The sequence below is a fragment of the Manacus vitellinus genome, unplaced genomic scaffold (assembly GCF_001715985.3).
Source record: "Manacus vitellinus isolate BGI_N305 unplaced genomic scaffold, ASM171598v3 scaffold_44_pilon, whole genome shotgun sequence".
Lineage (NCBI taxonomy): Eukaryota > Metazoa > Chordata > Aves > Passeriformes > Pipridae > Manacus > Manacus vitellinus.
Genome location: NW_021940565.1, coordinates 1,971,599 through 1,990,312, shown reverse-complemented (window position 1 = coordinate 1,990,312; position 18,714 = coordinate 1,971,599). Strand labels below are relative to the sequence as shown.

General features: G+C 51.9%; 3 protein-coding genes across 4 annotated transcripts; 2 read left to right on the top strand and 1 right to left on the bottom strand.

Annotated features, from left to right (window-relative positions):
* The first annotated feature begins 424 nt into the window (after positions 1 to 424).
* On the top strand, positions 425 to 4,815 carry LRRC52 (leucine rich repeat containing 52). The gene is made up of 2 exons (XM_008933942.2): positions 425 to 1,658; positions 3,369 to 4,815. Exons 1-2 carry the CDS (start codon positions 1,022 to 1,024, stop codon positions 3,620 to 3,622), a joined length of 891 nt encoding a protein of 296 aa, XP_008932190.2. The 5' UTR covers positions 425 to 1,021; the 3' UTR covers positions 3,623 to 4,815.
* A 64-nt stretch (positions 4,816 to 4,879) lies between these two features.
* Positions 4,880 to 10,573, top strand: MGST3 (microsomal glutathione S-transferase 3). Of its 2 annotated transcripts, none has more exons than XM_018079102.2 (6): positions 4,880 to 4,940; positions 7,470 to 7,593; positions 8,495 to 8,568; positions 9,199 to 9,256; positions 9,918 to 9,990; positions 10,348 to 10,573. In XM_018079102.2, exons 2-6 carry the CDS (start codon positions 7,477 to 7,479, stop codon positions 10,473 to 10,475), a joined length of 450 nt encoding a protein of 149 aa, XP_017934591.1. In that variant the 5' UTR covers positions 4,880 to 4,940; positions 7,470 to 7,476; the 3' UTR covers positions 10,476 to 10,573. The 2 variants fall into 2 exon arrangements, with proteins under 2 accessions (XP_017934591.1, XP_017934592.1); XM_018079103.1 differs by lacking the exon at positions 4,880 to 4,940 and adding an exon at positions 6,911 to 6,933.
* A 205-nt stretch (positions 10,574 to 10,778) lies between these two features.
* Positions 10,779 to 18,700, bottom strand: ALDH9A1 (aldehyde dehydrogenase 9 family member A1). The gene is made up of 11 exons (XM_008933943.4): positions 18,487 to 18,700; positions 17,668 to 17,813; positions 16,440 to 16,569; positions 16,012 to 16,146; positions 15,344 to 15,540; positions 14,400 to 14,540; positions 13,502 to 13,690; positions 12,900 to 12,987; positions 12,401 to 12,542; positions 11,765 to 11,877; positions 10,779 to 11,660 (listed from the first exon to the last, which is right to left on the bottom strand). Exons 1-11 carry the CDS (start codon positions 18,665 to 18,667, stop codon positions 11,566 to 11,568), a joined length of 1,557 nt encoding a protein of 518 aa, XP_008932191.4. The 5' UTR covers positions 18,668 to 18,700; the 3' UTR covers positions 10,779 to 11,565.
* Between the last annotated feature and the right edge of the window lie 14 nt (positions 18,701 to 18,714).

Sequence of the window (18,714 nt, the reverse complement as noted above, 5' to 3'; positions counted from 1 at the left end):
GCGGAGGGTTGTGGGGACATCACAGCGGGGTTGGGGCTGGGAGGGACATTGGAGATCATCTCCTTCCAACCCCACTGACATGGACAGGGACACCGCCCACTAGACCGCGTTGCTCCAAGCCCACTCTGGCCTTGGACACTTCCAGGGATGAGGTAGTTACAGTTTCTCTGGGCAACCTGTACCTCACCCCCCTCACAGAGAATAATTTCTTCCTAATGTTTAATCTTAACCTCTCCTCTTTTAGTTTAAAACCATTCCCCCTTGTCCTATCACCATCTACCTGTGTAAAAACTCCCTCTTTTCCATAAGCCCTGGATAAGGCTTAAGTAATGAGTACTGGAGGGCTGCAATGAGGTCTCCGCAGAACCTTCCCCAGGCTGAACAGCCCCAGCTCTCTCATCCTGTCCCCTTCCTTTGCCAGAGTTGCTCCAGCTTTCTGGGCATCTTCATGGCCCCTCTGGACCCACTTCAACAGGTCCACATTTTCCTTGTGCCGAGGATCCTGGACCTGGACATAGTACTCCAGGTGGGACAAGAACCTCCTGGCTCCTGCAATCAGACGATGCCAACCCAGTGCAGCATTGCACGGGGCTCTTTCCTAATCAGTAACCAGTCAGCACCTACTGCAGTGTGACACCATTTCTGACAACATTTGCACTGTTCACTGCTCTCCCTACATAGTTTCAGTACTTTTATCCCACACACAGCTTCCCACACCTCCACTCAGCTGGAAGCAGGTCAGCAAGGTCACAGCACTGTCCCCGAAACCAGGCAGCTTCTGCAAGCCACTGACATCACGGAGGTGTCACCTGGCAGAGACACTCCAGCCACTGTTCCACACTTGCCAATGTAAAAACCAGGCTCAGTTTCCAGCTGGGCACTCTGCCAAGGGGTCAGATGAGACACGGACACAAAGTGCTTCCCAACAGCCTTGCAGCCGGACACCTCCTCGGCATGGCTGTGAGGGTAGCACAGCTTTCATAGGGCGGCTCGCAGCCCCCAAAGGGCTGAGCGGCCTGGAATGTCTCAAACCATGTCTCCTTTGGGTAGACCACAGCCCCTGAGCCTCATGTTTCTTTTGGGGATGGGGATGGCATCAGAGAGGATCAACTGCCCAAGCAGGTGTAGCTGTCAGTACCTGGAAGTGAACTGCACCGGGCAGCAGTTCCAGGAGTTCCCTGCAGATATCCCTCTGGACACCAGGCAGCTGATTCTGGTGGCAAACAATGTCTCGTACCTGCTGGCAGTGGAATTGAGCTTCCTGGCTGATTTGGTGTACCTGGACTGCAGCAAGAACCTCTTGGGGGATGACCTGGATTTCACTTTCATTGGTGTGGCCAAGCTTGTTTATCTGGACCTCAGCTTCAACAACCTCACCCAGGTCACCTTCAGCACCTTCTCACACCTCCTCAGTCTGGTGGTGCTGAAAATCTCGGACAATCCCAACCTTGTGGCCATCGAGAAGGATGCTTTTGCCAACAACACCTGGCTGAGGCACCTGGATGTGAGCCGGACAGGCTTAACATTCCTGGACACCAGCACCGTCCGGGACTTGCCCAACCTGAGGTTTCTGGGGCTCAGTGACAACCTGTGGCACTGCAACTGTTCCTTTTTGGACTTCATCACCTGGATGACAGAGAGCAACATTCATTTTCCAGGTGAGGGCTGTGTGAGCAGAACCTCTCTCCTCCCTGCTCCCACAGATCTGTGTGGAATGGAGAGGGCTCTCTGTTATCTTGGCCCAAAGTTCAGTTTATGGGGCTGTGCCACTGCATGTCATCTGAGGGCTCCATCTTGTGCTGTTGCACAAACCAGGGGTGCTGGTGTTAGGAAAGAACCAAATTAAAGATATCTCTGTCTTTATTAGATGTAGTAAGCTCCCTATAGGCAGTAAAGTGGGTTTTTTTCCACATACAGATTACAAGCAATTATGGAACACTGTAATAAAGTACAGTTCTTCGCAGTGAGATTAGAGATAACCCACTGAACCCTGCAACAGGAGATTAAAGCTCATTGAAGCCAACTGGGGAGGGTAGGAGCAGGAAAGGCAGTGACAGCAAAGACTGGAAGGTATGAGTATAGATCCCTACCCTGTGCTCTGGAAAATGGGAAATACAAAGAAACCAAGGAAGCCAATGAGGCTGTTTCACTTCCCTGCTCTGTTGAGCTTTGCTCTGTCCTGGTGAGATGCTGTGGGAGAGTCCACAGGAGGCTGTGTGCCTCCAGGAGGGCTGCTGGAAAGCATGCACAGGATGGACACCCTGTATCACAAACACATGGGCAGGGAAAGGCAGCCCTAAACCGAGGGTTGTTCCAGGAGCTGATGGATCCAGTGCAAAGGGACATGGGGACAGAGCCCTGGAATCTGCTGCAAGAAGATCCCCACCTTGGCCTTCAAAAAGCTACTGATGCTTCACGAACCCCTGTGCACCCATGTTTTAGGCTCAGCTGGATCTGTGCAGCCTGGGGGCTGACACAAAGCTGCCCAAGTTTGGATGGATTTGAGTAAAAGAGAGATAAGAGCTCTCAAGTTTTACCCAGGACCATTAGTGAGATCATTGTGAACAGCAGTGATGTCACTCAGCCATATACAATATAACAACATGGGATATAAGTCTCCCGTGGCTCATTCCCCTCCACTGCTCCCTTTCCCTGAGGCTCTTCCATCCCGTGCACCACGCAGTGCCCAGCCTGTGTCCAGCACAGTGTCTGGGGGGTTCCAAACCTGCAGAGGAAGGAGAGGGCCATGGCTGGCTTCTATAAGGCACCACACTCACCCTTCACTAGCCTGAGAGGGAACAGCCAGCACCTGTTTTATCACTGCAGGTATTCAATATGACAGGGCATAGTTGTTATTTCAGTGGAACTGAATCATTGATGAGTTGCCTCTGCCTCTCTCACAAAGTAGGCAAGGCTGTGCCTAACTGCAAACCACCCTACTTGTCAAATGAGCAGCAGCCTCATTATTCCAGCATAATTTAGGCTTCTTCACTTCAGAATGTGTTTGAGAATGAGAAAACCAACACACACAAGTGCTCTCACATGAAGATGAAAGTGCTCAATCAGCAGAGATGAGCAGTGCAGGGACAGCAGTTTGCTGCAGTGCCATAATCCAGCGGGCAATATCTTCCTATGGAGGCAACACCACAGAAATCATTCTGGCAACCCGGGAATTGTGGTTTGGCATGGGTCTAGCATGGGTTTGGCTGTTCAGATTTTGCCCAAGCCACTGAGACAGAGGGGTGTGAAGTGTGTATACATTTTTCAGGCATTGAGCAAACTTCTCCACCATTTCTCTAGCAGGACTCCTGTTCACTAAAGCTTTAGACACAGGCTGGAGAATCTTGCTTCTGCTTCTCCCTCTGCAGATGCTGACAACATCACCTGCTACACCCCAGAAGGCCTGCGAGCCCTGAGGATGCAGGCAGTGGAGGCACAGCTTCACTTCACCTGCCTGACCCAGCTACACAAGACAGACTACATCTTTCTGTGCCTCATTGGCTTCTGCATATTCCTTGCTGGCACCATTACAGCCTGGCTGGCCGGCATCTGTGCTGTTATCTACAAAATCCATGCTTCAAAGGGGGAGGAAGAGGAGGAGGAAGAAGAAACAGCCACTTAGGACCAGCCCTTCTGAACTCTCATTGTGGGAACCAGAGGCAGGCCCTTCCTGCCTGATTTCCCACATGATGTCCCGCTCTAAATGCCTTTTTTTTTTTTCTTTTTTGGAAGTGAAATAACACTGCAAGAGGAGGAAGTCTCTGCGCTCCACTTTCACTTGCTTTGCTACTACCTCCACTTTTCTTCTGCCACTGGGACTCAGGACACAGGCAAAATGTTCATTTTGGAGGGGATAGTGAGAGGTGTGCACAGTGCCAGGCATTTCTACTCCTACTTTACCTTGAGACCAAAGAAAAGTAGGGACATAGGCACTGGCTTGACTGAAATACGGGAAAGGCCCTGGCACTGTGCTGTAGTTAGGGATGTCACCAGTTTCTTCCTGGCCAGAAAGACCAGCAAAGCTTACTGGAACCAGCATAGAAAGCTTACTGGAGTCCCAGGGAATCCAAGAACTTTCTGCTGTGGAAAGGCAAAGAAGTTAAACCAGGACTTTTAGGGGCCCAGGATCCCAGTGGTTCCTACTTTCTTCCCCATTACACCAGTGACAGCAGAAGAACCCTCTGTCCCTCTGCAGCCAGACCCCCTGTACCTCCTCCACTGAATTATGTGCATTTACAGAACTGGAAAGTCCAGCTCTGGTTTGGCGTCACATAACCCTAAAATAGGATTTATTTTTTTTTTTAAGTAAAAAATATTGCTTACACATTCTCCAAGTATTCTTGGAAATGGCTTGTGTGTCCATGTCAAAATGCCAGGATTGCCTCTACAGACCAGAATAAAGTGAGATGCAAGCAAGCTCCCTCTTATCACTAGCACTGGGAACTGCCAGGGCAAGTACCTGCTTACACAACCAAGCATGGCATCTCCACTCGTGAATCACTGGCTGCTCCGTCCGGCACTAGCAGCGTCTGGTGAAATGAAAGGGGAAAGCAGGAGATTTCAGCAAGCACCGTACGAATTACCAAACTTAGAGCCATTAAACTGTAGACTCAGAACGAGAGCTGAGATCTGTCTGAGCTATAATGGGTACGGCAAAAAAGGCGAGGAGCGGGCAGGGCAGCGCTGCGGGATAACGATGTCTGCGTGTGCTAGGGACACGCGTAGAGCTGCCGGGGGACACCGGCACGGCAAACCCCTCTGCAGAGCCACAGGGATCCCTGTCCCGCTCTTCTCTCGCAGTGAGACTGATCGTGCCTGGCCGAGCCCCGGGCCCCGCCTGCGGGCGGTGCTGCGGGCGGCCCGGCCCCGCTCCCGCTCCCGCTCCCGCTACAGCTCCGTTCCCGGCTCAGTCCCTGGCTCCGTCCCGCAGAGCGCCCAGGGTGAGTGCGGGGCCGGGCACCCCGGCAGCGGGGTCGGGGGGACGGGGGGGATGCTCCCAGGGCTCGGTTATGCAGGTTGTCCCGATGGACGGTGGGGAAAATGGAAGAAGCGCCGGGGACATCCTCCCACGCGAGGGAGGTGCCGGGGGAAGGTGGCTGCGGGACGAGCAGGGCGCGGGGGTCTGCCTGCCCCCCTGCACGGGCGGGTTAGGCTGAGCCTGGCCCCGCCTGGCTTGGGAGGGCTCAGCCTTGGAGCGAACGGGGGGACGGGGCGACAAAGGGTTCTCCTGGCTCGAGAGAAAGCCTGGAAAGCCTGAGATTAAAACGGGAAATCCTGTCAGAATCTGCGCGTGGGTCTGCTCGAGGAGCCTTAATGCGCTTTGCTGACTCACAGTAGCTGCAGTGTTATGGTAAACTTGTAAGAACCCTTATTCTGCAGTAAAAGCACCTCTGAGAGCACTACTGCTCCTGCTCTGTGCCCTGTCGTGCTCCAGAATCTCTTGTTCATGTGGCTCCAACCTGAAACATCGCTGCATGGAAAGTAGAAATCGAGTCTTGTGCCTGTGACGGTGCATGTCAGCAAAGCCCTTGCAGCTGGGGACAAAGGTTTCAGAAACACTCCGGGCGCCAGAATCCGGAAACAATCATGGGAGAGGCAGAAGGTCCTGGGTGACTTTGGAGTGCTCTATATGGCTCCAAATCAATAGAGTAAAGGCTTGAGGTACACTTTTGTATGACTCAACTGGCTTAATGCTCTGCTGAGCTCTTTGCTCCCAAGATAAACCCCCAGATATAATCTAATGCTGAAAGATAAAATGCCTGGTTCTCCAACAACCTTGTAATTTAAAGGGGGAAATGTGACCATCAACTTGCTCTACTAGGTGGGAACATGTTCTATTTTCAGTGTGTCTCTATCAAGCGCTAACCTCAGTTACAGGTGCATGCCGCTGACTTTTCTTTATTACTCTAGGCTTTTAATGTTCTTACTGATAATTTTTTACCAAACTTCATGCAGACAAAGCCAGCTGTTGTCTTCACCTTGCTCCATCCAAATGAGAAATAAAGCTCTCTAGTCCCCGAAGATCCCTTGTGAGAGGCGCTGGCATTGCTGCGACAGGAAGGCTGTTTGCACTGGTTCTGTGAGGTGGCCTGTTTTCCCCCCCACTGACAGATTGTGCTGAGGGGAGAGAGCAGGAGACACCAGAACCTCACTATATCATGCAGTCGTGCAGACGCCATCTGGAGACAGGCACCAACTGGTGTTTGGTTTGGAGAGGGAATTATCTTGGTGCTAAAAGGAAGTCTCTTCTGTCTTCTGCTGAACTGTGTCATGCAGCACCCTCTTGGGTCACCCAGAAAACCTCTGAGGTCTGGAACTGTGCAAGATGGTTGTGGGGAAGGGCCCTTGTGCTCTCTTGTGCTGGGAGGGAGCCAGAGAGCTCCGTGTTGAGCAGGGCAGGCTGATGGCAGGATGGGGAGCGGGAAATACGGAGAACATGCGATGCTGGGCAGCATGGCAGAGGCTGCAAGATGCTCCTCTTGCTCTGTGGCTCTGTCTCAGGCTGCCTGAGGAAGCACAGAACTGTTTAACAAAAGCCACAAAGGCCCTGGTATCTCCTGCCACAGAGGTGCTTGTGCAGATGTTGGTAACTGCCAGCAGCAGTGTGTTGTTGGGGCTGGTCACTGATTTGTGACTGAGAGGGCTCCTGGGAGCTGTGGGGTCGAGCATTGCTGGTCTGGCCAGTGCCTCTTTACCCAAAAGGTTCGGTTGCTATTGCCATTGCAGTGCGGTTTATTAGTATTCACCTTAATGGTACAAAATAACCATTCATGTAGCCCAGCTCCCTTCGGCTCAGGGGGTTTCCAAGCTAGTTTGTATTTCTCTGTATCATAATGTCCAAATTACCTCTTGTTCCCAGAGCTTGCCCAGTTTGCTGTTGAGTTTATGAGGACTGCCTGCATTCACATTGTGCCTTAGCGAGGAGTTCCACAGGTCTGGTTCCCACTGCATGAGAAAACACCTGTCTTGGTTTGTTTCCAGTGTGTTCCCTGACTTCATTTGGTGGCCCCCAGCTCTGGGGTTGGAAGGTGGTCCCCTAGCTCATGAGCAATCAGTTTTTTCTCCCTCTCTCCAGAGTATCCCTGCAGCATAGCACTGTGTGAGCTGATGGGACACAACCAGCACAGTCAGAGCTGATGGGACACATTGATGGCTGTTGTCCTGCTCAGAGCCACAGGCTGGACTAGTGTCCTCTAGACATCGCCTCCCACTAATGCTTAGGTGATTTTAAGGCTTGCTTGACAAGAACTGTGCAGAAAGCTCTTGCTTTGTGCTGCTTAATGCCCAGCTGGCTCCAAGAGCTGAAAATCCCCCCACTCACCATTTCTCTCTTCCTTCAGCCAGTTCCCGTGCTGGGAGGTCTTGGATCCATGCTCAGCCACTCTTCCACGCACGCATATCCGTGCGCTGTACGCTGCCAATTCTCCAGTCACACCCCAAAATATTAATCTGCTCCCTCTCTCTGACAGCACCAGGATGGCTGTTCTCTCCAAGGAGTATGGGTACGTCATGCTGACCGGGGCTGCCAGCTTCGTCCTGGTCATGCATCTCGCCGTGAAGGTGGGCAAGGCCCGCAAGAAGTACAACGTGGATGTGAGTGCTCAGGATGGGGATGGGGATGGGGAGGTCGGAGCCTGTCTGCTGGGGGTGCTGCAGACAGGCTAGGTGACACCTTGCTTCTTTTTGGGTGACTTGCTGACGTTTCCTGCCCCACCACACAGATGCCGAAGGGATGGAGCTGTCATGGCTCTCCAGACAGCACAACAGAGCTCAGGATGTGGGACATCAGGCACTTGGCACCAAGCTGAGACAGCTGGGCAACATCAGTGGGCAAGAAACCACATGGCTGCAAATGTGGCTGATGCAGCATTGACGGGGGGGGTAAAGGAGTCAGTGGAACAAAAGTGATGGGAGGGTTTCTCAAACTCAGGGGGAGGACGTGAGTCCTGTCACAGGAAGTGTTTCAAGGTGACTTTCCCTCAGCATCCACTGAGGAACCTCTAAGCCAGGCAGGGCTGTGGGTTGGGTGGGGTCAGCCAGTCTTATTGTGAGTCAGGGCGATTGCAGGCAGAGCTGCTGTGTCACTTGGCTCCAGCACAAACCCTCGAGCTCCTTTGCTCTTTCACCACGGAAGTGGCAAGCAGGGATGGGCAAAAGGACAGCCCCAGGTGCCTGTTGGGGTGATCCCACTCCTACTACATCAAGTCAGGATTGTAGCAAATGTACCCAGTGCATGTGGTGCACAGAGGGCTGGATTTGAGGCTTGGGGAAGCCTCTGCAGCCAGGCAGCAGCTCCAGCGGTGAGGAAAGGCAGTGACCTTCAACACAGCTTTTGTGGGCCATGGGGCAGGAGACAGGCTCTAACCTGCCACAGCAAGCACCCAGGCAGCCCTGGGGAGAGAGGTGTGCAGGGCACACTCCCTGTGCTGGAGAACAGGCTCCAAGCCCAGACTGTGCCTGCTCATGTTTTGCTGCTGGTTTATTTTTTTGGCAGTATCCAACCATGTACAGCACAGACCCTGAAAACGGGCGTATCTTCAACTGCATCCAGCGTGCACACCAGAACACGTGAGTAACATGTATGAACACAGGCCTAGAGACACACAGGGCTGTGGGCAGGGTCCACAGCTACAGAGGTGCAGCTGCCACGTGCTCCAGTTCAGGCTCAGCACTTGAGGACAGCACACAGCCCTGTAATGCTTAGCAGAAAGGCTGTACTGGCTCCTTCCCGTGCCTTAAACTGTGAGATGGGCTGTGAAGTAGCCTCCTCTTCCCCAGTTCCAAGCAACTTGCCTCCATGGGTGGATCTTAAGACACAAGGAATCTTGTTTCCAGAAGAGCCTGCCCGGGTCTCCCTGGGATGAGGCCAAAGTCAACCCTGCTCCTGTGGAGAGGCTGCAACAGCACATCAGAGGGGTGCTGGAGACACAACTCCTGGGTAGTGTTTAGCTGTGGCTTAGGGCACAAAATTGAAAGAGTGGGTGGGTGGCCTTTGGAGACGTGCACAGGCTGGGGAAAGCCCCTAAAAGCCTGTGCATGCTCAGATTCCTTCTTTCCTCAGGCACAGCATTGAGCTCAGAGACTCACAACAGGCCCAAAGAGCCCTTGGGAGGGGATGTTCGCAGCTTCTGCCCTTTGGGAGTTTCCCCTTTGTAAGCAACTTGAGCACAAACACCACCTCCTCACTTTTATTTTCAGGTTGGAAGTTTATCCTGCCTTCCTGTTCTTTTTAGCCACCGGTGGAATCTACCACCCGGTAAGTGACACTGTGGTCAGGTCTGCGTGACAAAACTCTGCTCTTGCTGCCTGACTTGGGCAGGAGGCCCAGTTAGCCCCTTTACTGGCCACAGCACAGCAGTGCCCCCTCTAAAAATGTACTTGTGCAGGGGAATCACAGGTATTTAATAAACTCATTACTGCTGTTGCAGCTACTAGACCCCTTTCCTTCCCCTAAGGGCGCCTTGCTGGACAAAAGGGAAGCATTCACAGCCTCCAGTCCACAAGAGGGAAAGGTCCTTCCATCCCTCCCTGCCTGGTTCTTCCAAGCCCTGCCAAAGGAGGTCAAAAAAGCCTGGACTATTTTTAACTGAAAGATATAGACAACTCAGGAGGAAGCAGTTGTTTGGGAGAGGCCAACACCTTTATCTTTGCCCCCAAAAGACAAACCAGGTCCTTCCTGAATACTCCTTTTTGGAGAGGGAAGGAAGCAGCACAGGGACATCTGGAAAATGAGAGCCAGCTATAGATTAAGAGGCAAGGTGGAAGTTTGCAACACCTCCTGACCTGGGGCAGCAGCTGCCTCCAAGATCCTGGCCCTTGGTCTGGCTCAGGGCAGTAGTGAAATGAGATTTGGCACCTGCTGCCTGCACGACTTTGCTCAAGTCTCCAAATCTTTAATGCTTTTCCTTTCTCTCCAGCGGGCTGCCACAGGGCTTGGCATCGCCTGGATCATTGGGAGAATCCTTTATGCCCATGGCTACTACACGGGAGGTAGGTCTTTACCCTGCAGCACACAGCGGGTGTGTGGAATCTTAAGTCTCCTACAGTGACCTTGAGGCTCTTTGCTCCAGCTTACACCAGGGAGGCAGCATAAAGCTTCCAGTGGGGTGTGGAGGAAAGGGTGCAGGTCCACAGGCTGCTAACACTGCAGCACACTCTTCCTGCTGATGGGAAGAACACTCATCCAACAGGGATAGCTATGCTATGAGGGCAGGTACATGGCCTGGGCTGGTGCCTGCTGTTTTGCCTTGGGATTTATCTTTAGTTCCTGCTCCCCCTTCAGTTTCCAGGATGGGCTAGTCTCTCAGTGATGCGCTGCTGAACTGACAAAACCTGCCTTTTTTCCAGATCCCAAAAACCGAAGGAGAGGGGCCATTGGCTCAGTGGCACTCCTTGGGCTACTGGGCACAGGAGTGTGTTCAGCCTGCCAGCACCTGGGCTGGGTCTGCCAAGGGCAGGGCTGCCCAAAAAGCTAAAGGGAGTTTTGTTCTGTTTTCTTCTAGAACACTTCATTTCCTGTAGATTTTTTTCTTGTCTCATTCAATAAAATGAAATTTTCAATTCTGTATTTTCATTCTAAAGTTTTAGAGTGTTTCCTTTAAGCTCTGCAGAATTCTAAAGTGACTTTGGTTTTGCAGGACTACAGAAATCTGCCTGTCAGGCACAGATGTTCTTTCTAGATTTTATGATTTTAGTGACTGAAAAGCCACCTTGGAACTTGTTTAACCCACACAGCAGCAGCCCCATTTCTGGACCACTCAATTTATGTCACTCTGTGCTAAGATGTTCCAGACTAGTATTTATTTGATTGTTAAAAAAAAGACATAGGCAAACATTTAAAGTTGTTGCTTCATCATGTGTATAAAGAACAGTAAGTTTACAGGGAGAAAGTAAAATAGCTTTCATTATCCTATGCTGGAGCTTGCTACCATTCTTGTGTGGAGGTGATTCTCAGGGACATGCCTGTCCCAGGCAGCATCAGCCAACCCTTCCCACAGTATTTTGTCCCACTTGTAAGTAAGGTACAGATAGAAAAAAACAAAACTTGTGGTTACAAGGGAGCTAGAGGGAATAAACAGTCCTACCCTAAGGCTTTCATGTAGTCAGACAACAGACAGAGCCTATAGCTCCAGGATATCAATTTGTCCAAGAGCTTATATGTGCATAGAGTATTATCAACCTGTTAAGAAACCAAAACTTCAGTTGACTGAGGGTGGAAGGCAATGAAAACCAAGGCACACAGCACAGGAAGCAGCCTGGGCCAGGCCTTGGTCACTGATAAGCTTCTGATAACGTCACATAGCTGCAAGAGCAGCTGTCAAAAGCCATATTGGTGCCTCCTGCCCCAAGGTTCCCATTGTCCACCAGGCAGGACACAGCAAGCCCCCAGACTGAACACTGTGTGTACCTTCCCCCTTGCAGGAGCAGGGTGGCTAAATGCTGCTCCAGCACTGTTCCCCCCAGGCACTGACAATTTTAGAGTACTTCATTGCTGGGTACACCATCTACATCCCTGGCTGACAGGCAGGAGCTGGCTGATGCTCCCCTGAGCAGGACCCAGAGCCCCTAAAACACCGATTCCACATCACCCATCTCCACACAGACAGTCTTCAGCTGCGAGTAGTACTCGATGGCTGCCCGTCCATTCTCCCTCCCAAATCCTGCAGGGAAGGGCCAGAAGTGAGAACGCAGCTCCAGGCAGTGCCAGGTGCCACTCACAGCCCCTGTAACAGGTATGTACCAGGGAAGGTCGGACAGAGCTCACCTGATGACTTGTATCCTCCAAAAGGCAGCTCCACAGGGCTGGCATTGTAGTTGTTGATGAAGCACATCCCAGCCTTGAGAGCCGCCACTACCCTGTGAGCCTTCTGGATATCCCTTCAGGAAAAGAGCAATTCAGCTGGATCTGCTCCCATTCATCCCCCCCTTTCCCTGACAGATGATATCCCACTAGAGAAAAGGCCTGCTCATCACGGTGGGGTTTGGAGCCTGACCTGCCCTACTCTGTCTTTCCCTGCTCCAAGGATGTAGCACCTATTCCCAAGGACACTAAAATTTGGTTTGATTTGCGGGGGCAGGACGAGGACACCAGCACTGCAGATTAGGGCAAGTGGCCAAGAGCAGCATAGCAGGCTCCTGGTGCATCCTGGAGATGCAGGAAGGCTGGCAGCACACCAGCACAGTCTGGGAGGAGTCCAAAGGACAGCTAGGCCCACCCAGTACTTCAGGAAAAACTAAGAGATACATCATTTACAGATTTCCCTTTTGGCAATCTGTTGCTCCAGCTTTTCTGGAAGAAGATGCCCATACCAAGGCACTGCAAGAGCAGCATCAAGGTGCTGCAGTATTTCCCTTCTCCTCCCCTCCCTAGAACACTTCCTGCAACACTGCCCGGTCATACCTGGTGAAGACACCACCTGCCAGGCCATATTTGGTGGCATTGGCTCTCTCCAAAACCTCCTCCTCTGTGTCAAATGGCAGGATGGACATGACGGGCCCAAAGATCTCTTCCTTCACACATGTCATGTCATCTTTGCAGTTCCCTGGAAGCATGACAGAGGACATGTGCCTCAGGAGGAAGAGCTACCAGCACAGCCTGTGCATTCAGCAACCCACACAGCCTTTGAGACAGTGCTCAGCACTGCACAGCCTCCCTGCAGAGGAGCGAGTCCCATCCTGCATTTCAAAAGCCACTAACTGCACAATTCCAGTCAGACCCTCTGACAGCAGAAGGATGCAGCTCTTGGGAGCCTCTCTTGGTGTTTAGTACACCCATGCAAGTGCCTGTCCACATTGGGGACACACACAGAGCCAGGTTATGCTGAACACAGCTTTCTCTAGAAGAAACTCAGCCACATCCACACACAAGACCACAGTACCGCGAGCAGGAGGGATCATACCTAACACACAGGGTCGCATGTAGTAGCCATTCTTCAGCTTTGGATCATCTGGCACGTACAGGTCCCCACCACACAGCACTTCAGCCCCCTGAGAAAGAGGTAAGAGGAAGGTAGGCAGGCATACCCAGGAGCACCCTGCCCAGTTGCTGCAGCTCTGCCTGGCCCTTGTCTTATCACAACAGGCCCCGCTAAAAAGTTTGTCCCCATCTTTCTCATGAGCCCTTTTTATGAACTGAAACACTGCAATCTGGTGTCCCCAGAGCCTTCTCTTCTCCAGGCCAAACAACCCCAACTTTCAGCCTTTCCTCACAGGTGAGGTCCTCCAGCCTTCTGATAATTTTTGTGGCCCTCCTCTGGACCTGACCACCCTGACTTCTCAAGTATCATGGAGAGTGGCTTGGCAACTACTTCAGCCAATTCCCTCAGGACTCTAGGATGCATCCTCAGGTCCCATAGACTTGTGTATCTAGTGGCCCAAAACACCCATCAACAAAAAAAACTAGCTTAACTAGGAAAGCACGGGGCTGGAAAGCAGCTGCCAATCAGTTTGTCTAACCAGAGAGAGAGCTTTCAGTGCAGTCAAGGCAGCATCACGACCTCACCTGCTCCTTGGCCTGCTTGATAAAGGCCTGGACACGATTCAGATGGGGCCGGTTGATGAGGGCTCCCATCCGTGTGTCTTCCAGAAGTGGGTCTCCGATTTTGATTTTCTGGGTGCGTTTCACCACCTCCTTTGTGAAGGTATCCAGGATCTTCCTCTCCACGAACACCCGCGTGCCATTGCAGCACACCTGGGATACAGGACAAGCTGCTCAGAATAGGAAACACAGCACTCCACGGTCCTTCCCTGCTTGGGTCCTGCTACAGAGATGCTCAGAAAAGCCCCTCCACAGCTGCTACAAGAGTTAACTTGTCCCTGGGAACAAGGAACACAGGATTACCCTGCAGCCCTGGGCTGCACTGAGCAGTCCTTGTTGGACATAGTGGTTCTGATGCCACCAGGTGGCAAAAACGCATCAGGTCACCAGCAGAAGAGACCTTGAGCTGACTTCTCAGCTCCCAGAAATGACCTCGTTGAGCAAATTTGCAAAGGATTATACAAAACCTGCAGCACGTGTGGATATCCCATATTGAGGAAGGACAGACCCCCATAGTGCAGCAGCTCAGCACACCAGACTGGAACCTTCTGCCCCTCCAGAGGACACCAGCAGCGTTAGACCAGAGCCCAGGACACAGGAGCAGCTGTGCTGAGCTGGGTACTGGGTGTCAGGGAGGCTCCAGGTCTGGGAAGGACAGGGCACTGGCTAAGGTACGCTCTGCTGGTACACCCTGCCCTGGCTTCTGCAAGGGCATCCCTTCTAATCCCTTCTGGGAAGTACATGTCAAGATAGGAGCTCTAGGGCATCCCTCACCAGGAAAACCACGAGCTGGCTCCGCTGCCCAATTGTGAAACCACCCTGCCTCTCTGGCAAGGGCCATTCCTGCAGCACGGATACACACCTCGCCCTGTGTAAGGAAGTTGGCCATGAGGGCTCCATTCACAGCATTCTCCAGGGAACAGTCTGAAAAAATGATAAGGGGGGATTTGCCCCCCAGCTCCAGGGTGACTGGCTTGATCCCTTTAGCTGCCATCTCCATGATCTGAGGAAAACAAGGACAGAAGAAACAAGTGATCCACTGGCCAGGGGGAGGCTGGTGGAGAGAGGCAAGAGAGACCCAAAGGGGGAGGTCATGCAGGGCCCTTCACCAAGAAGAGAAGCAGCATGAAGGGTAAGCTGGGTTTCTAGATGTGCTTAGTTCAGACTCGGGACAGCCTGAGAGAGTCTGGGTTTTGTTCTTTTAAAGATAAAACCAACAGAACCTGGGGAGGCATCTGCAGGAATCCTCATGTTCAGCAAAAGCTGCCAGCAGCTGCAGCTGCACCTGTGTCACTGCAACCCACACATGCACACACGTAGGGAGCATTCAAAGGACATTTCCCCTCTTTCAAAATCAGAATTTATTTCTAGATGTCCTTCCAGGGGCTTTTAATTTTTGAATAATAAATTGAGGGTGACAAATTCACAAATATTAACCTCTTGCTTGAAAACAGTGGGTTGCATGCAGCTGAACTGAATTATTACTGCCAGAAACACTCAGGCAGTTTCCCAGTGCTGCTGTTTTACACACCCTCCTCCCCACATCGACATCCACTTAGGCAGCTCAGAGACTTCACTGCAACCACGGGTAAACAAGCGAAGATGACCAAGGGGTTCCTCTGAAAGGATCAAATGCCCAAGACCAGCAGGCTGACTGGATCCCCAGCATGACTCTGTACGTGCCACCTCCTTGCTCAGTCCCAAAAATGCCAACCTGCACCCCTTTTTTACAAGCCTCATTTGGAAAACCTCAAGGAAATATTGACAACAGGCCCCCTGTGTCCTCGAGTGCAAAGGTGCCTTTACCTTCATGCCAGTTGGCACGCTGCCAGTGAAGGAGATTTTGGCCACATCTGGGTGATGACAGAGGAACTGGCCCGTGGCTGCCCCACCCTGCACCACATTGAAGAGCCCCTTGGGCACCCCGGCCTCTGTGAAGATCTCTGCCAACCTCACCACAGAAACTGGGGTGAAGGGAGAAGGCTTGAAGACCATTGCATTGCCTAAGGGAACCCAGAAAGAGGCAAAATGGAATTAACATCCCAAATGCTTTAGGTAAAAAACAAAACAAATCCCCACCACACACAATGACTTTGTCTCAACAGATGCCATAAGTTTCCCCCAAAAGAGGAGGAAACAGTTTCAGCTAGTGACAACTAGCAAAAGGGTGCACTTCCTGCTGGGAAGGGCTGAGGGAGATGGGACTGCTGGTCCTGCCCTGCAGACATTTCCAGAGACCTTCCTCTTCTGGTACAGAGCCTAGCTATGAGCATTTTTCGTGATGCACTCCCACCCTCTTGACATCTGAGATGTTCCTGCTTTCATTTCCTTTCCCTTCCTGCCAGAGCAACAGCCTGAAGGTTCTGCTAATCCTTCAACACTTCAAGGTAATCCTAGACTTTATCCCCCAAATCACTCTTCCCCACAGGATGAGCTGGTTTGAAGAGATGCTTGTGTGGGCAGATCCCCATTACCGCAAGCCAAGGCCGGGCCAGCCTTCCAGCAGGCAATCTGGAAAGGGTAATTCCAGGCTCCAATCCCAACACACACCCCGAGTGGTTCTCTCCGAGTGTACCCAAAGCATCCCCCAGGAAGCTGGATGTGTTCACCTGCAAAGAAACAGCCAGAAGGTAGAAAAGAGCAAAGGCCCTTCCTCTCTTACCAGAGCTTTAGGGGTCAGACCCGGATTTGCCTGAGAACAGACACACGGTTTTACCCCAGCAAGCTCACAGAAGGTGTGTGAGTGCCCACAGCAGCAGCAGGCAGAGATCTCTCAAAGATATTCAGAAAATGGAATGGTCCATCTCTTAGAGAAATCAGCAGCAAAGGTGGCCTTGTGCCATCAGAGATATCAGGGAATGTGGGACAGAGAACAAAGAGCAAACTCCAGCAACATCCTCACCAGCCAGAGATCCTGCCAGCCCTGCGTAATACTCCAGGCACTGCCAGGATATGTCGATGTCCACTCTGGCTTCAAAGATGGACTTGCCATTGTTGATGGTTTCCATGGTGGCAATTTCTTCTCTCTGCTCCTGTGAGAGGCATAGGACAGAGACAGCACATTAGGGAAGCCCATAGTAGAACTCCACAAGGAGACAGCTGCTTCCCAAGCACATGAGTCCCAAACGAGATTCTGACATGGGAAACTTTCATCCCCAAAAGGGTCATTCCCAATTGCTATACATCAATTTCCCAGTGGTGACTGAGCACAGGGGAATGTCAAAGAGAAAGGTGCTGGGGTTCACTGCTAGTCCAGTCTTGCTTAACATCCCTGTTTATCTAAGACATGAACAAACACGAACTTAGAAGCTGGCTAGCAAAAACAACGATTAGAGTTTGCAGAACTAAATTGAGAAGAAGAGCAAATAGCAAGACCAGGATGGAACCAGAGGACTTAGTGAAGGACAGGCAAAGCAACACAGCTAGGGACAGACCAGCTCCCAGGCAGAAATATTATCCTGCTGTCTGGCAGGAGCAGGAATTTGGCAGAAAGAAAACAGTTTTCTCATGACATATACACACTGGGGAAAGAAGGTCTGTGTTCTCACAGATCAGTGCCTTGATGAAGATTAACTCTGATGCTCAAGAACCTTATGTCACAAAGAAGTTTGTGATAAAGCTCACTTAAGTGTATCCTCTCCTACGTGTATTATCTGAAAAAAGCCAGTATTCCTATTTTCTCTTACTGCCAAGACACACTCCAGTCATGTGACAACAGCCTCCAACAAGCCAGAAGTTCAACAATGCGAGTTATGCAATTTTAGCTTTGAAATCTTGTGCAGTTAATCTTTGGAGTTGTTTAAAGAAGCACAAGCCCTGCAAGATGTGGACCCGATGGCTTCAGTTTTATATGTCTTCCAACAGAATTAAGCTGAGATGGCACACACTGGCCTTGAATCCAGTGATAAGACCAAAGCTGCACAAACAGGCGCTGAATTCAGTGATAAGAGCAAACCCCTGCCCAAGGCAGCCTCCTGCCTCTTCTGGCCAAAGGTGGGTTTTAACTCCCGAGCTTCTCCTGGAGCTCTGGAAGCCTGCTGGAAGGCCCCCAACAGCCACAACAACCCACAAGGAAGCTCACAGACAGAACCACTCCTCCCCAAAAGATGCAGCTGTCTCCCACGACATACCCGGATAATTCTGGCAGCCTCCAGCATCACCCTGCATCGCTCCATGCCAGACATCTGACTCCATATTTTAAAGGCAGCCTTTGCGCTCTGCACAGCCAGATCAACTTCCTTCTCACCAGAGCAGGGCAGCTTGCACAGCACACGACCTGGGCACGTTTTAAACAGGGGATAAATAAGATGGAAGTCTCAGAAAAGGGGCTCAGAACATGGTTTACCTTGCACCAAAACCCAAATAGTTCAGTCCAGCCACCCATACCAGGGACAGAACATCCCCCATGATTCACACTGATTTCTGGGAATTTGCTATAGAAAAAGTGCTGTAATTCAGCTGGTCTGAATTAAAAGAGCTGCCACCCTCCACAGCCACGTTCCAGTTACTAATTAGCTCCAGTTGTTACAAAATTCCTCTTTTTCCCCGTGGAGTTTGTTACACTTCTACCACCATCTTCAGGACTCTGTTACACATTCCTCAGAGTCGTTAGACACTCTCGAAGTGATTCTGCTGAACCCTAGGCACCGATAACTAAAAATAAATAACTTTAGAGATATTTAAATCGTGGAGTTTTGCCAAGATCAAGCACCACTGGATTTTTTGCCTGACTGACAACGAGAGCTGGCTTCTGCTGTTAAAAGACTGACGAGGGGGAAAGGCTGGAGGCAGAAGGGCCACCAAAGCACGGTGGCACTGGAGCAGCAGGGCGTGCAGGACACCCGCACAGGCGGCACCCAGGCCTCGCAGAGAGGTACCGCGGAGGCTCTCCCGCGCACCGACCCTTCGGGCTCAGGGTTACCCCCACCCCAGCGGGCTGCGGGCGGTACCTGTGGCCGGCTCATACACCTCCTCCACCTGGCCGCCGTCGGCGGGCTGGACGCGGGCGCCCGCCCGGTAGTTGAGGGGCTGCTGGATGGTGACGGTGCCGGTGGCGCTGCTCATGGCGAGGCTGGGAGCGAGTGCGCAGAGCCGGGGGAGGAGGGTGGGCAGCCGGGGCTGTGCAAACATCGGTGGGATCCCGAGAGGCGCCGCGGCGAGAGGCACCGCCTCCTCCA

What these genes read in the sequence shown, in the direction of transcription:
- LRRC52 (XM_008933942.2), top strand. Translation starts at nt 1,022, where the DNA reads ATGTCTCAAACCATGTCTCCTTTGGGTAGACCACAGCCCCTGAGCCTC. An exon ending in GAGCAACATTCATTTTCCAG is followed by an intron (nt 1,659 to 3,368) that starts GTGAGGGCTGTG and finishes CTCCCTCTGCAG; the next exon opens with ATGCTGACAACATCACCTGC.
- MGST3 (XM_018079102.2), top strand. Translation starts at nt 7,477, where the DNA reads ATGGCTGTTCTCTCCAAGGAGTATGGGTACGTCATGCTGACCGGGGCT. An exon ending in GCAAGAAGTACAACGTGGAT is followed by an intron (nt 7,594 to 8,494) that starts GTGAGTGCTCAG and finishes TTTTTTTGGCAG; the next exon opens with TATCCAACCATGTACAGCAC. An exon ending in CCATGGCTACTACACGGGAG is followed by an intron (nt 9,991 to 10,347) that starts GTAGGTCTTTAC and finishes CCTTTTTTCCAG; the next exon opens with ATCCCAAAAACCGAAGGAGA.
- ALDH9A1 (XM_008933943.4), bottom strand. Translation starts at nt 18,667, where the DNA reads ATGTTTGCACAGCCCCGGCTGCCCACCCTCCTCCCCCGGCTCTGCGCA. An exon ending in GCGTGCCAACTGGCATGAAG is followed by an intron (nt 14,541 to 15,343) that starts GTAAAGGCACCT and finishes TGTTTTCCTCAG; the next exon opens with ATCATGGAGATGGCAGCTAA. An exon ending in CATGCGACCCTGTGTGTTAG is followed by an intron (nt 12,543 to 12,899) that starts GTATGATCCCTC and finishes TCATGCTTCCAG; the next exon opens with GGAACTGCAAAGATGACATG.